We start from the raw sequence: 16,879 nt of genomic DNA, 5'->3' as shown, positions 1-16,879 counted from the left end.
ACTGAATATCTCACTAAACAAGGCATCTGAGCTTTTTCTCTCCTCTTATTGATGACCAAAGCCCAAGCACCTGCCATAGGTGTGGGGGGGACCAAGCTATTTTACCTCATATGCTATGATCATCTGAGTTCTCTGCGATAGTGGAGTTGAAGGAGCGAGGTCCGGGGTTTCTTCATGTCTACAGGAGTGAGATGTTTTGTTTCCTCTGTGCACTTTGCTTTGTTTGAAGACTGACCTGACTCTCAGTTTCTATTTTCTACATGGCTGTGCTGCTTCTCAGCATTAGTGACTCTTGGGTGCTTGTGGGGTTTTTTGATAACAGGGGACCCCAGCTCTGCCCCAGGCTGGCATACCAACAGAGGCTTTGGTGAAGGGACCTGTCTCCAGGATGCCTATTGAAGAAAGCAGTCCTGAGAAGGTCAGAGAGGAAGCTGCATCCAAAGGCCATGTTATCTATGAAGGCAAAAGTGGACATATCTTATCATATGATAGTAAGTATTGTTTATTCATTGATGCCAATCTTAGGACGTGGGACTGAAAACAGGCTCTGATTTTACCTTCTTACTATAGGTAAGTCAGTTTATTTTTTGCAGTCCTGTTTTCTCCTTGTGAAAGGGGATATTTTGTAAAAAATCAATTAAGACAGTTAAGAGTTGTAAGAGTGTGCAGAGCACAAGGGAAGTGTATTGTAATTAACAGCTGACATTGTCAGTGGCTAGTCACTCCTTAACCTAGAAAAAGAATCTTCATTTAACTTAAATGGAATAGCTTTTATTTTAATAGGGGTCATATTTTTTTAAGGTTAAGAACTAAGGAACAGATAATCTGATAATCAAGATGAGCATCTTACACTAAACTCCCCTTAATAAAAATATATGTGTCTGTTTTTCCATCTATCACATCTAGCCATGTGTCTTTTCCTTCGAGTATATTTTCTAAGAATGACTAATATATGCTGTACTCATCAGGCACAGGGCTGAGTCTGAGTTTTCTGACTACAACCGTGAAATAGTTATTAGCGATATTTTCTCTTTGTCTCTAACACAAAGAGATGAACAGAATACCTGATGTTGTGTAGTCTACACTAATCTTATTCTTACTTTAACAATTCTAGCGTAGATGAACATTGTACTTTGGGGAGAGGGAAAGAAGCTAGAAATCTAGGTATCTTTCTTTTTCTCTTTTTTTTCATCTCCAGCATATTACAAAAATCATTTAGATTGTTTCCTAAAGTCTCTGCAATCAATCCCTTATTCTGCCTGCAACCATTACCTTTGGTCTGGACACCTGGAGTAGTCACTATGCTTCCTGCTTTACTTTTGTGACCTTAAAGGATAAGTCCAAGACTGTCCCATGCCTGCAACAGCTCATGCCACGGTCTCCTTTTGCTTACCCCTACAGGTTTTTTTGATTGCTCCTTTTCCTCTCAGCCCTAAACTTTGCTGCCTAACTTCCATTCTTCACATTGGCTTTGTACTTAGCTGATGATGTTCCTTTTAAGGTAGCATGCTCTGTCATTCTTGAGGTATCTGAGCCTGTTCCTTCTGCCTGTGCCGTTGTTTCCTGCTTTTATATTGGACAGAAGCATCTCTTACTTGTCCTTCAGTTCTCAGCTTGCCTTTTCTGGATGGACTTGGACATGTCAAGTTTCTGTCTTATCATTCTTGCAGCGTACTGTAAATTTCCTTCCATAATATGCATTACATTGGACAATAAGGCCTATTAGTTTTGTTAGTATTTTTTGTTCGTGTGCGTGTGTGTGTGTATGCATGAGCCACAGTTTTTTGCTTAATTCATGTGTGTTCCTGTGGAAGCCAGAAAAGACCATCAGATCCTTTGGAACTAGAGTAGTTGTGAGGCCCATGATGTAGGTGCTGGGAACTAAACTCAGATCCTGTGGAAGAACACTGAGTACTCTTAATTGCTAACCCATACTTGCTACCTGGGCATATTTTTTTAGACCAACCATTGTTAGGTAAGTTTCCTGAGAAGGGACTTAGTTTGTTAACCTGGAAGCCTTTGCTTGGCACACAGGAGCCATTCAGTTAATACTGCAGTAAACCAAAGTGTTTTCCTGGGCGCTGTCTACACAAATATATGTTAGAGCAAATCTTTGTTGTTTTGTTTTGTTTTGTTTTGTTTTGTTTTGTTTTGTTTTGTTTGGGGCAGAGTCATGCTCTACAGCCCCTTCTGACCTATTTAGACCAGGCTAGCCTCAAACTCATAATGATCCATCTATCTCTGCCTGCTGAGGGCTGGGATCAAGTGGTTTTTATAAGACTAATCTAATACTAAGGTCTTAGTTTACTGCACATGATAAATAGGCCTTAGGCTCTGAATAATTCTTGTTTCTATATTCTACAGATATTAAGAATGCCCGAGAAGGGACTCGGAGTCCAAGAACAGCTCATGAAATGAGTTTAAAAAGAAGCTATGAGGCAGTGGAAGGAAGTATAAAGCAAGGCATGTCGATGAGGGAGTCTCCTGTGTCAGCACCTTTAGAGGGTAAACCTGCCTCAGTGTTCCTCAGATGCATTTCACTCTGTGTAGTAGTGCTGTTATATTGGGCTTAATCACTGGCATTTCTACCTGAAATTTATTAATATAATTTTAAATTTACGTCATATCATTGGCACTTTAGAGTAGAAGGAGGTAAAAACTGAATCTAATGGTCATAGTGGAGGGACTGTTAGCTTAGATGCTTTAGCTATTGTAGAACCACCTCCTGGTTCAATGAATCTAAGAATCCAAGCCCTGTGGCGGGGGNACAAAACTCATTTTCAGAATTTAATTTAATACATGAGTATGAGGTCAAATGTTGCATGATGACTAGAGCAGGGATATGGGTTTTATTTTCTCTTTAGTTGAACTTTCCCTAGAGTATTTCTCTGTGCTTGTCTCTTCAACTGGAAACTAAAAGGTTATATTCATCAGTGTAAGCAGATTATAGGCCAGTGTCCAACATGATGCTGATTGTGTTACGAATTCATGGATCACTGTGGTTTGGTTTACTTTCAAGTCTTAGCCTGCCTCAGATAATTTCATCTAGTTAAAATATTCAAGACCAAGTAAGGCCTGTGTGATTTTTCTCAGAGTTATATTTTCTCTGTTTAAAAAAACAAAACAAGACCTACTCTATGGCTGGAGAGACGTCTCAGTGGGTTAGAGCGCCTGCTGCTCTTGATGAGGATCCAGGTTTGGCTCCCAGCACCTACACAGTGGCTGCAAGTGGACTGTAACTGGAGTTCCTGGAGATCTGATAGGTTTCCTGGCTTCCACAGGGACTTGTACAGATGTGGTGCAGATACATAAATGGAGGCAAAAGACTGGCAAACACGTAAAGTAAAAATAAAACATCCTTTAAAAAATGACCTGTATTATCTCTAGGTTAAATGGATATGATGACGTCTAAGCTTTAGTTAGTATTAGTTGTTAACGTGAGATGTGTGTGTGTTCCTTTGTCCACGCTTTTACCAAAACCAGAGGCCACTGTAGTCTGTTTTCCACTGTCACTCAGTGAAAAAGTTAGGTCCTTCAGCCAGCCTGGCTAGCTGTCGAGTCCTTAGGATCTGTGCCCCTCCAGCCTTGGGTTTCCAGACGCATTCCATGCACATGTTAAGGTTGTCATGATCCTGCAGCAGGCACTTTACCCACGGCCACTCCTGGAGAGAGTATTTTAAAACTCCTTATTTAAGTATTATGTTCATTTTTTTTTCTCTTCACAATGTCTATATTTTTCTCATTTTCTTGTTCCCCATGTATATTTCATATTTGAGCAGTGATTTATTAACTAAGATACATTCAGAGTTTAGATTCCCAGGAGTAGTAGACTGGGGTCATGAATGTTTTATCTATTTTGATTGAGAAATTTTAAGAGGGGTTTCTGTAATGTCTATACTAGTTCATATGCCTACCATAAATGAGTAAGTGTTCTTTTTCATCATTCTTTCCAGCATTCCTTGTAATTGTTTTCTTTATGAAATTCACTTTGGCTGGGATGTGACAGAATATCAAAATAGCTTTAGTTTGCATTTCCTTGGTGGCTACAGTATGTTGTATACTTAAAATATTTATTGGCTGTTTATATTTTCTCCTTTGAGACTTCTCTGTAAGCGCTCAGTCTATTTGATGATTGAGTAGTTTAGGGTTTTTAGTTCATTTTATAGTCTAGATGATACTCTTCTTGGATTTATAATCAGCAAAGGGTTTCTCCCATTCTGTGGCCTACTGCTTCCTTGTAATGGTTACCAGTGTCTTTTGTGGTTTAGATTTTAATTTTATGAGGTCCTGTTTGTCAGTATTTGCTTTATTTCCTTAGTAACCCATGTTCTATTCAGAAAGTCCTCGCCTGTGCCTGTATCTTGAAATATTTTCTCTCCTTTTTCCTCTAGCATTTTTCAGAGGCTCAGGTCTTATATTTTGGTCTTTGGTCCATTTGGAATATCAGTGTTTATGTCAGGTTAGAGATTTGTTCTTACGACTCTCCAGCTTCCTGTCACCATTTGTTTAAGAGGCTGTCTTTCTCTGGTGACAAAAATAGTCAGGTCACTACAGCTGTATGGAGTTATGTTCTGTTTCATCAATCTACGTATCTGTTTCAGAGCCAGTGCCATCCTGTTTGGGCATTCCCGAAAAGGCTTTATGGACAATTACAGAGATAGTTCCTCACCCTTGTATACTGCTGCTCTTCCCACAATAAATAGCAAACAAATGGAATCAGCCTAGCTGTCCATTGGTAGATGATTGGTCCAGATCACAGTGGAATTTTATTTGGCCATAAAGAAAACTGAACTTAGGCAATTTTTAGAAAGACGTATGGAACTTCAAAATAGTAAGTGAAGTAACCAGGGCTTAAAAAAACAGAGCGCGTTTTCTAGCACCATAAATTTTCTAAAAATTTTTTTGTATATTTATTGATGTAGGAGTGAAGGAAATAGATTCTAGCACACAAGGGACCTTAAGGGGAAATTATTCTAAGCAAAAAAAATTATATATATATTTATACAATATATAATTATATATTATATAATTACTATATAATTAAATTTATACTGTATTTAAAACCTAAAATGTAATGATAAGCTGAATTAACAATGATACTTATAATAAAATTTATTTAAAATTTTTCTTTATGCTGTTCAAATTCATGTCTAGTTTATAGTTTCTTCCTCTGATTAGCAATGCTTCTCCATGCCCAGGTTTTCTGGTTTACTGTTAATTACTTTAAACCGGGTAGGGGTGGGGCACTTTGTAGGGTTTCACTTTCTAAAGTGGGTAAAGGGAAAGAAAGATGGTGGGATAAAAGAAAAAAGATAAGCCAGAGGGTCTCACTCTTTGGTCCTGGCATGTCTTGAACTCAATGTGTGGTCCACAGTGGCCTTAAGCTCAGACATTAGCCCTCCTACCTGCGCCTCCTGAATCCTGGGATTAAAGGATGCCCACACCACGCCCAGCCACAGTTTGCTTTTATTATGATGACTTTTAACTTTTGATAGTTCTCATTATGTAAAGTGTTCTGTTGTTGTTTGAGGCAGGGTCTCTCTCTGTCTTGGCTGTCTTGAAAATCAGTATCTAGAGCAGGCTGGCCGCAAACTCAAAGATCCTCTTTTATCCGTTTCTCCAGTAATGAGATTAAAGGTGTGTGCCACTATGCTCAGCCTAAATATTCTAATTTTTTAAAGAGAGATATTTTAACTTTAGTGTTGATCACATTTTAGGGCATAGGTAGGATGTAGTCTGGTATTGGCAAGCTTCAGATTCCTTTATTTCTGATCCTGACTCCAAGTACTTAGTGGTATAGGCATGTATTATTAATAAGTCCAGCTAAAATTTCTTTCTGTTTTAAACTAAAATGTAATACCTTCCCTGGTCATTTTGTATTTGGGAAAATGTTCTGGAAAGTAGTTATGGGACAAGAGAATTGGTCAGCTGCTGAGAACACTGGCTGCTCTTATAGAGGAACAGGGTTCAGTTCACAGCACGTGTGCACACGCGCGCGCACACACACACACACACACACACACACACACACACACAGGCTCACCATTCCAGTATGCACAAGGGGCACAGAAACATAAAGATTACAGATAAATAAATCTTTAAAATATTTTAAAATGAATTCTAACTACACATTAGGCATTTCTGATTTATTCACTTGTTTACATTTGTACAGAGAGTGTGTGTGTGAGTGTGTGTGTACATGCGGTGCAGATGTTGAGGTGAGAAGATAACTTGCAGGAATTAGCTTTCTCCTTCTACCACATGAGGCCTGGGGATTGAACCCAGGTTATCTGAATTGGCAGTAAGTACCCTCGCACAGCAAGCCATCTCAGCAGTCCTTTGGATAGTGTCTGAGTTGTGTACGATTTCGAAATTCCACCCCTTCATAGAGCTTTTTATCAAAATCATATTCTCTATAGACAACATTCAGTATTACAAATTAACAATACATTGTTTAATAACTGGATTTCTTTACTGTTTTGAAAGGTCTGATATGCCGAGCATTACCCAGGGGGAGCCCTCATTCTGACCTCAAAGAGAGGACTGTGCTGTCTGGTTCCATAATGCAGGGTATATTGTGCCTTTTTATTATAAATTGATTCACTGGCAAAGTAGTTTAATATTATTTTTATGGAGTATTAAACCCACTTTTTAAGGTATTTTACCCTTTGAAGTATTAAATCTTAAGTCTTTTCTCTTAGCTACATCATTTATCTGAAGGTTTTACTCGCCTAATCTTTTAATATCAAGGTATCTTTACAAAAGCCATTCTGAAACTATTAATTTTGAGTAATCCTGTAACCTAGTGTCTCAGGAATGCCTACCCGATGGTCTATTGTAGAAATTCAACGGCAGGACTTTGCAACCATTAGCATTAGTTAACAGTTTTGTTTCCTGACCTCTTCATAAAGGCACACCAAGAGCCACAGCTGAAAGCTTTGAAGACGGCCTTAAATACCCCAAACAGATAAAAAGGGAGAGCCCTCCCATCCGAGCATTTGAAGGTGCCATCACCAAAGGGAAACCATACGATGGCATCACCACCATCAAAGAAATGGGACGCTCCATCCATGAAATTCCACGGCAAGACATTCTCTCTCAGGAAAGCCGAAAAACTCCAGACGTGGTCCAGGGCACGAGGCCAATAATTGAGGGTTCCATTTCCCAGGTAAATAGATCCTGGCTCTCTTTCTGTCAGGAATTCCACTTCAGAATGACATTTATGAAACAGTTTTAGAAATACGACTTACTAGTTCTAGGTAATTCTTACATCAGACTTCTTGGTAGAAAATCTTTCACATATATATCATTGGTTTTTCTTTTTTCTTTTTTTGGGTTAAGAAAATATTGTGTCTTTGTTTTGTACTTTGGTGTTGTTGTTTTTTTTTTTTTTTAAATTAGGAATTTTCTTCATTTACATTTCCAATGCTATCCCAAAAGTTCCCCATACCCCCCCACACCCCCACTCCCACTTCTTGGCCCTGGCGTTCCCCTGAACTGAGGCATATAAAGTTTGCAAGACCAATGGGCCTCTCTTTCTACTGATGGCTGACTAGGCCATCTTCTGATACATATGCAGCTAGAGACACGAGCTCTGGGGGTACTGGTTAGTTCATATTGTTGTTCCACCTATAGGGTTGCAGAACCCTTTAGCTCCTTGGGTACTTTCTCTAGCTCCTCCATTGGGGGCCCTGTGATCCATCCAGTAGCTGACTGAGCATCCACTTCTGTATTTGCCAGGCCCTGGCATAGCCCCACAAGAGACAGCTATATCAGGGTCCTGTCAGCAAAATCTTGCTAGTGTATGCAATAGTGTCTGGGTTTGGTGGCTGATTATGGGATGGATCCCTGGGTATGGCAGTCTCTAGATGGTGCATCCTTTCGTCTCAGCTCCAAACTTTGTCTCTGTAACTCCTTCCATGGGTGTTTTGTTCCCAATTCTAAGAAGGGGCAAAATGTCCACACATTGATCTTCGTTCTTCTTGAGTTTCATGTGTTTTGCAAATTGTATCTTATATCTTGGGTATTCTAAGTTTCTGGGCTAATATCCACTTATCAGTGAGTACATATCATGTGAGTTCTTTTGTGATTGGGTTACCTCACTCAGGATGATGCCCTCCACGTCCATCCATTTGCTTAGGAATTTCATAAATTCATTCCTTTTAATAGCTGAGTAGTACTCCATTGTGTAAATGTACCACATTTTCTGTATCTATTCCTCTGTTGAGGGGCATCTGGGTTCTTTCCAGCTTCTGGCTATTATAAATAAGGCTGCTATGAACATAGTGGAGCATGTGTCCTTCTTACCAGTTGGAACATCTTCTGGATATATTCCCAGGAGAGGTATTGCGGGATCCTCCAATACTATGTCCAATTTTCTGAGGAACCGCCAGACTGATTTCCAGAGTGGTTACACCATCAGTTTTTCTTGTACACACAGTTTGAGGTGATTAATTTGGGAGTGTGTGTATTGAAGGGTTCATGGGCTCAGATTGATGTCACCACAGCAGAGTATAATTGACATGAGGCAGACATACACCTTAAAAGGAACAGTATACAATGTTGCTACCTGTATTGTTTGTTTCCTCTTAGGGCACACCAATAAAATTTGACAACAACTCAGGTCAATCAGCTATCAAACACAATGTGAAGTCCTTAATCACAGGGCCTAGCAAACTACCCCGTGGAATGCTGGAAATTGTACCAGAGAACATAAAAGTAGTAGAACGGGGAAAATATGAGGATGTGAAAGCAGGCGAGCCAGTGCGAGCCCGGCACACGTCAGTGGTGAGCTCTGGACCCTCCGTTCTCAGGTCTACACTTCACGAAGCTCCCAAAGCACAGCTGAGCCCGGGACTCTACGATGACAGCAGTGCTCGCAGGACTCCTGTGAGTTATCAGAACACCATCTCCAGAGGCTCCCCCATGATGAACAGAACTGCTGATGGTATGGCTTTTGTTACCAACTCTGATTACTTTGTAACATTTGTTACCTCCAACAAACACAAAATACCAAATTATTAGCTCTAGATGTTTCAAGATGCACAGGGTATGGATCGAACTAGGGAAGCAACCCAGTCAGTGAAGGACAGTCTCCAGGTGGAGACAGGTGGCTCGGGCTGAGCATGGTGATGTCTGCAAGTGATCCCAGCATGGGGGAGGGGGAAGTGAGTGAGTTCTCTGGGGCTCAGTCTGTACATTTTGAGATCTGACCAGTTAGACCAGTGTTTTCAACCATGGGCTATGACCACCGTGGAATACAAACCATTTACCCTGAATGTCAGATGTTCCCATTATACTTCACAATGGCAGTAAGATTACAACTATAAAGTAGTCACCACAGTGTGAGGGACTGTCTTAAAGGGTAACAGCATTAGGAAGGTTGAGAAGCCTTAGGCTGTATGGTGAAGAGTTGAACGTTGTAGGAGTAGTGCACCGCAAGCAGAGGAAGGGGAGCCCACTAGAGTTGCCCACAGCAGAAAAAGGACTTGGCAGGCCAGGCCAGTGATACTTTATGTCTTGATACAGAAATTTTTGTTTATGGCCATGTTTATACCAGCAGAATTTCAGTTAATAGCTTTATAGTAATTGGGAGTGGTGATCCACACCTATAATTCTCACACTTGGGAGGCAGGGCAGATACAGAAGCAAGTTTTTGGGCTACCAAGCTAGAGACTGGGCAAACAAACAAAACAGAAGGCTTTAATTATACTTGTATATATACATCAGTGAATTATTCCCTTCAAAATTTACAATTTACTGGTTTAATAACCAGTAGTGCAGAAGTACAAAAGTAAAGAAATTAAGTAGGGCTGAAGAGATGGTTCTGCAGTTAATAACACTGGTGTAGGGCTGGAGAAATGATGGTTCGGAAGTTAAGTGCACGGACTGTGCTCTTCCAGAGGTCCTGAGTTCAATTCCCAGCAACCACATTGTTGCTCACAGCCACCTGTAATAGGATCTGATGCCCTCTTTTGGTGTGTCTGAAGATATTGTAGTCATATACATTAAATAAATAAATCTTTAAAAAAAGAAAAGAGAAAAAAACCACTGGCGTCTTCCAGAGGACCTCACTTCAGTTCCCATAGCCATGTGACAGCTGTCAGCTACCTGTAACTCCAGTCCTGGGGGATCTGATCTCTTGTGACGACTGAGGACACTGCAAACATGTGGTGCACTGACATCCTACAACACAAATGCCCACATACATATTTTTTTTTAAGAGAAATTAAGTGACATGGCAAGTGTTTTATATATAAGCAGACATTCCCACAGGGAGGCTGCTGCAGAGTGTGTGCTCTGATGGTGTGCTAGAGCCAGTTGGGTCACTGGAGAACGAGAGGTGCAAGTGGATGTCTAGGAGGTAGAGTCACTCAAGGGCTGACTGAACGGCAAGAATTAGAGGAATTTACAGTCCACAGGTAGCAAAGAGTTTAGAAAACACAAGGAGAGATGAATTTGAGATTTACTGTAGGTGGGGCCAAAATATATGTTATTTTGTTTTAGGATTTTGATGTTAGTACCATTTAGGAAACATGGTCACAGGCTGGAGAGATGGTTCAGCAGTTAAAAGCACTGACTGCTCTTCCAGAGGTCCTGAGTTCAAATCCCAACAATCACATGGTAGCTCACAGCCATCTGTAATGGGATCCAATGTCCAATGCCCTTTTACATATACATAAAATAAATAAATAAATCTTTTTAAAAAACATGAAAATAAGGACACATTTAGTGAGATTTAGAGGTTAGTGAATAGTATGACCTTTCATGATTTTATTTTTATTTTGGTTTTGGTTTTTCAACACAGGGTTTTGTTGTGTTGTGTAGCTCTGGATGTCCTGAACCAGGCTGCCCTCAGACTCACAGAGATTGCCTGCCTCTGCTTCCCGAGTGCTGTCACTCCCAGCTTACCTTTTATGATCTTAACATGATGTGGTTTAAGAATTGCTGCTGTGTTCCATGTTTGTTTTGTTTTATTTTGTTGAGACAGGGTTTCTCTGTATAGCCCTGACTGTCTTGGAACTCACTTTGTAGACCAGGCTGGCCTCGAACTCAGAAATCTGCCTGCCTCTGCCTCCGGAGTGCTGGGACTAAAGGCGTGGGCCACCATGCCCGGCATTTTGTTTTGTTTTGTTTTTGGTTTGTTCCATGTTTGAAGGCTCCCACTTGTTCTCACACTTGGATATATTACAAGATTAGATTTTAAATGCTGGGGCATATGTTGAAGTTTTCTCAAGGATTTGTGGCATTGGTGCTTTGTTATTGCTGTTACAGTTTCTTCCAGCAAGTCTACCAGTCATGAAAGGAAATCAACTCTGACCCCAACCCAAAGAGAAAGTATACCAGCCAAGTCTCCAGTGCCCGGAGTGGATCCTGTCGTGAGTCACAGCCCATTTGAGCCTCATCACAGGAGTAGCGCTGCAGGAGAGGTTTATCGGAGCCACCTACCCACGCACTTGGATCCAGCCATGCCCTTTCACAGGGCTTTGGATCCTGGTAAGCCCAATATTTAATGACAATTTATAGCAAAGAAATACTATATCTATATTACTATTAAAGCTATTATAGTTCAGTGTATCAACTACTGTACAAATCAGTGCAGTTTTGTGAATAGAACACCCTATGTTGCCAGCACTCCAAAGTAATAAAATATTAACAAAGCTTAAAGAACTAAAATCAATAAGGGTCTGAAAAGCTTTGTTTCTTTATTTCACTTGGTAAGTCTAATTGAAAAAGTGGGTTAATGTGATGAATTAAGTATGCTAGTTACAACATAGTGTTCGAAGGTCAGTACCTTTTTGTAAACCATTGATTAAATCTCACCATTATCTCTGTTATAAAAGAAATTGCCGGGCGGTGGTGGTGAATGCCTTTAGTCCCAGCACTCGGGAGGCAGAGGCAGAGGCAGGTGGATTTCAGACTTCGAGGCCAACCTGGTCTACAAAGTGAGTTCTAGGACAGCCAGGGCTACACAGAGAAACACTGTCTAGGGGAAAAAAAAGAAAAAGAAAAAGAAAGTGGGATCGTGGTGCACACACACGTCCCTTATGACATCATTGCATCCCGTGTCATGCTCTTTTTCAGAGGCTAATAAAACAGCTCCTTGATAAAATCCTGTTCCTGCAGACAATTTATTGTAGAGTATAACCTCTAGCCATTTGTTTGTTTTGTCCATAGCTTCTTCTCAGTACTCAGAGAATCGAGTAGCTGTGAGAAATAGTGTATAGCTCTTAAAACCTCACGGAATTTCATCTAGCCCTTTATAGAAAAGGTTTTCCATCTTTTTTTCAAATGCATGTATGTATTACTGAATGGTTATATTAAATCATTTTTACCTCTAGAGAAATAAAATTTCTATGTTATAAATAGTTTCCACATTGATTCACCCTGTTGTCAAAAAAGAACTTTAATTTTCAGTCACAACTCTCATATAATTCAGGTGAAAAAAAATAGCTTTATGGTAATGATTGAAACAAAACTATGTTAGGAACATTCAGATGTCCTTCCCCTTTCCACTACATCTGTGGCATTGAAATAAATTGGATTTACAGGGTATGGTAGCACATACCTTTAATCCCAGCACATGGGAGGAAGAGGCAGGCAGAAATCTACAGAGGGAGTTTCAGGACAGTGCTTTTGCTCAGAGAAACTGTGGCTTGGGGGGAAAAAAGTGGAAGAAATGAAACTTGTACTACTCATGTGTCAAGGTTTAAAAGGAACCCCTGTCCTGGTCCAGGAGCTCAGTGAGAGTGGCTATGCTCAGCAGGTGTGCTGCTTCCTCACTCTGTCCATGGTAACTCTCAGCACACTAACCTCACACACTCAGTGCACTGTTTTCTTTCTTTCTTCCGCTCAGCAGCTGCTGCTTACCTGTTACAGAGACAGCTTTCGCCAACCCCAGGATACCCAAGTCAGTACCAGCTCTATGCAATGGAGAACACAAGGCAGACAATCCTCAACGACTACATCACCTCACAGCAGATGCAGGTGAATCTGCGCCCTGATGTCGCCAGGGGACTGTCCCCACGAGAGCAGCCACTGGGGCTCCCTTATCCAGCTACAAGAGGTGTGTAGAATTTTCTCCTATTTGCCAGTAATTAGTAAGTACTTGTTAAATGAATGATGAAAAGACATGAAAGAAGTTTATGCTTGCCTCTGTAGACTTTTGCCCTTGAAAGCAAATAAAATAATATACTGAGATGAGATCTTATAATGAACACCAAAATTAGCCATATAAGTGTGAAAGTGTTTGAGTCCATGTTTTCTTTACTGTGTCCATACCTGAGGTTACTCATGTAGAGCTCAGTGTTTTCTTATCTTGTTTAGGTTTAGAAAGTGTCTTAAGGAGTAATGATAGGGCTGGAGAGATGGCTTAGTCGTTAAGAGCACTGACTGCTCTTCCGAAGGTCCTGAGTTCAAATCCCAGCAACCATGGTGGCTCACAACCATCTGTAATTAGATCTGACGCCCTCTTCTGGTGTGTCTGAAGACAGCTACAGTGTACTTAGATATAATAATAAATAATTTTTTTTTTAAAAAAAAGATGTCATGATAATTTTTAAAACTTTATATTGAATGCAAATTTATCAGTGTGTTATAAAGAGACAAAATGGAAAACCATGCATACTTCTGGAGTTAGCTGTCAGTTTATAGTAATGCCTAACATAAATAAACTGTATTTGTCTTTGGATAGGAATCATTGACCTGACCAATATGCCTCCAACAATTTTAGTGCCTCATGCAGGGGGAACAAGCACTCCTCCCATGGACAGAATCACGTATATCCCTGGCACACAGATTACTTTCCCTCCCAGGCCGTATAATGCTGCTTCTCTGTCTCCAGGTAAGATGCTCCATGATAAAATATCTGGCTTGTTCTAGAAGACAAGGGAACGAATGTTCCAGAAAATAAGTCAATGGTTTTTCTAGGGTGAGCGTATACATTTAAAGTAATGCTGCCTGTTTCTCAGACAAAATTGCTTAAAGTTTATTCATCTCTAACAAGACTGATGTAGCCTGCAGAAGAATTCTGGGCATCTTTCTCCCATTCTGCTTTTCATTTAAATTGTATTCCTCTAACTAGATTCTCCAAAAATACCCTAAGTGATACTGTGCCCCATTTGCTAGCCAAGACTTGTTAAATAAACTTGATACATCTATATTCGGTGCTTTTTGAAACTCTTTAGTCATTTGCACATGTAACATGATAGGCTGACCGTTTTGTCTTTAAGTTGTAACATGTAACATGTAACATGTAACATGACAGGCTGACCGTTTTGTCTTTAAGTTGCAGACTCATGTTTTACAGGACACCCAACACACCTTGCAGCAGCTGCAAGTGCTGAGAGGGAACGAGAGCGGGAAAGGGAGAAGGAGCGTGAACGTGAGCGTGAACGCGAGCGCGAAAGGATCACTGCTGCTCCCGCTGACCTCTACCTGCGACCAGGTCAGTGAGAGCCTTTGACCCTTAGGGAATAGGTCTTAATCATTTCCTGTGGGGCATTATGCTTAATTATTCTACATAGGCAAACAAGAGTTGTAAGATAGAAAGACAATATATGTGAAATACAATCAAAAGTGCTGTAAAAGTTGGAAATGAACTTTCCATACTTCTGACTGGGGCCAAGCAACATGGGTCTTCAGTTGCTCCTGAAAATACTGGGTATGAGACTCTTAAAGCAAAAGAACAGCCCCAGTTCTAGTTTAAAGAGTGAATGGTTAAAAGAATGGTTAGAAAAAGACATGGCATCTTGAAGCACTGTCTGTCATTCTGTTTAGGAAGTCAGTCATGTGACCAGAAGGGCATTTCTTAGAGTGGCGTGGGATGTGTTAGAACACTGAAGTTGGGGATGGGCTGTTCACTGAAACTGTCTCAGGAACTCATGCATATGCAGATGATAGTGTGAAACATTCAGGCACAGAGAATGGCCAGAAAGAAATTGCTGAGCACACAGAAGCAGAATCAAAGGATGTTGACAATAACTCAAATAGGTTAAACAATAAGAATAAGCTACAAATTTAAGCTGAGCTGGACCTGATGGCACATGCCTATTTAACCGTGTCCTAACTAGGGTTTTATCGTAATGAGACACCATGACCACGGCAACTCTTCTAAAGGAAAACATTTAAGTGGAACTGGCTTATAGTTCATTGTAATCATGGTAGAAAGCATGGGAGTGTACCTGATGCTGGAGAAGGAGCTGAGAGTTCTACATCTGGATCTGCAGGCAGCAGGCACAGAGAATGACAATGAGCCTGACTTGACCTTTAGAAATCTGTGACACACTTCCTCTCTCAAGGCCACACGTACTCCAACAAGAACCTACTTCCTAATAGAGCCAGTCCCCATGAACCAATGGGGGCCATTTTCATTCATTCTACCACACCCAGCATTCAGGAAGCTGAGGAAGGAGGATTGTTCATTTGCCTCATAATAAAAAAAGAGGAGGAATTATGTACATGTGATGTGATCACAATCAGGGAGAGCAAAGATTATTTTTATTTTAGACATATTTGATCTGACAGATATTTGAGCAGTCTCTTTATCCCTGATACATTTGTCTTTCTCAATTATTTTAATTAAAAAATGAGGCCATTTAATAGTCCCATATTGTCAGATACACTGATCTGACACTTAAGAACACAGACTGATCTATAAGAGTTAGAACCCAATCAAGAGGGTTCTTCCAGGTAGAATCCTGGAAGAAGGTGTGAAGACAGGAGGCAGGCAGTCTCTAGATGCCCTCGGAAGGGCAGTGTAGGTATAGGCAAAAAGAGGAAGAGATGATGATTGCAATAGGTAGTTACAGAAATGAAGATGTAGTGGCAAGAGGGTGTCAATCAAGTTAGTGTTTTCATGAGGGACAAAGCCTTTGAAATCAGTGGTACTGTCAGCAGATAGACGGAACCCCAAGCTAGTTATCACGTTTGCTCCAGCCTTATTGTTGCTGATGACTTATGGTCAACAGTATTCAATATAGCTGCAAAGTCAAAACACATAAAATATAACCCATTATTTATAAATAAGAAAAATTACTACTAGCCTGGTCTTTAAAAAAATGCTTGTGACTAATTATGTGGTAATAACATAATATTGGGTCCATGTAGATTATGTAAAAATAATGAAAAAAATTAAAGTCAAATTCAAATGATACATAGCTTTTAGGTTTTAAAAAGGTGTTGATCCCACTGATCTACAAAATAACAGGTGTAAAACCACCAAATACTGTTTCCTCATCAGGTACCAAATTGATCTGTTGCAGCTTCACAGAAGCTGATATATGACAGAGGCCATGAAAATGGGGTCACTTATGCATAAAAAATGTAAAAACTCATTGGTTAGCAGTTCTACTTCTAGGAACTGGTTCTATAGACATACTGATATATACTGATAAGTGTGTTCCGAAGTGGGGAAACTGTCAAAAAGTCTGGCTGAAGTCATACTGGCTATAGGAATAAGTTGTGCTAAAATGTCTAGCTCTTCCACAGGCAAAGCAAGAGGTAGAAAGGTAGAGGGAGAACACAGTACAAGGAAAGTAGAGAAGAAATTGAGCAGGGAATTGGAGTTTAAGATTCTCCTGGCCCCACTATGAGAGTGTTAAAGCTAAATGATAAACTCTGAAGCCTCAAAGAAGCGTAGCTATGGATGACAAATTTGGGGGTTAGGGAAGGAGTACTGCCAAGATTCCTCTCACAAGGGAAAGCTTGCTGAGACAAATGTAATGGTGAAATAGAAGTAGAGGAGCGGGCACGGGAAAGTGCTTGCCATACAAGTGTGGCTGCTTGGGTTTGAACCCCAAACCCTGTAAACACCAGGTGTGGTACCCTGTGTTAGTAATAGCGGAGCTGGAGAGGCTTAGACAGTGGGCTTCCTGAAGCT

The 16,879-nt window shown here is 40.4% G+C and overlaps 1 protein-coding gene across 27 annotated transcripts in view; it reads left to right on the top strand.

Annotated features, from left to right (window-relative positions):
- Window positions 1-16,879, top strand: part of Ncor1 (nuclear receptor corepressor 1) — a 142,434-nt gene that overhangs the window by 107,638 nt on the left and 17,917 nt on the right. For 21 of the 27 annotated variants that reach the window (XM_029483963.1, XM_021177219.2, XM_029483964.1 and 18 more), the window contains 9 exons: window positions 323-491; window positions 2,365-2,505; window positions 6,487-6,570; window positions 6,912-7,168; window positions 8,593-8,947; window positions 11,275-11,496; window positions 12,857-13,066; window positions 13,694-13,843; window positions 14,309-14,446. In XM_029483963.1, the coding sequence (XP_029339823.1) occupies window positions 323-491; window positions 2,365-2,505; window positions 6,487-6,570; window positions 6,912-7,168; window positions 8,593-8,947; window positions 11,275-11,496; window positions 12,857-13,066; window positions 13,694-13,843; window positions 14,309-14,446 (1,726 nt within the window). The remainder of the gene's footprint in view (window positions 1-322; window positions 492-2,364; window positions 2,506-6,486; window positions 6,571-6,911; window positions 7,169-8,592; window positions 8,948-11,274; window positions 11,497-12,856; window positions 13,067-13,693; window positions 13,844-14,308; window positions 14,447-16,879) is intronic. The other 6 variants (XM_029483982.1, XM_029483977.1, XM_029483976.1 and 3 more) reach the window with 3 other exon arrangements.

Source organism: Mus caroli, chromosome 11, assembly GCF_900094665.2.
Source record: "Mus caroli chromosome 11, CAROLI_EIJ_v1.1, whole genome shotgun sequence".
Lineage (NCBI taxonomy): Eukaryota > Metazoa > Chordata > Mammalia > Rodentia > Muridae > Mus > Mus caroli.
This window is presented reverse-complemented; position numbering and strand designations above follow the sequence as displayed.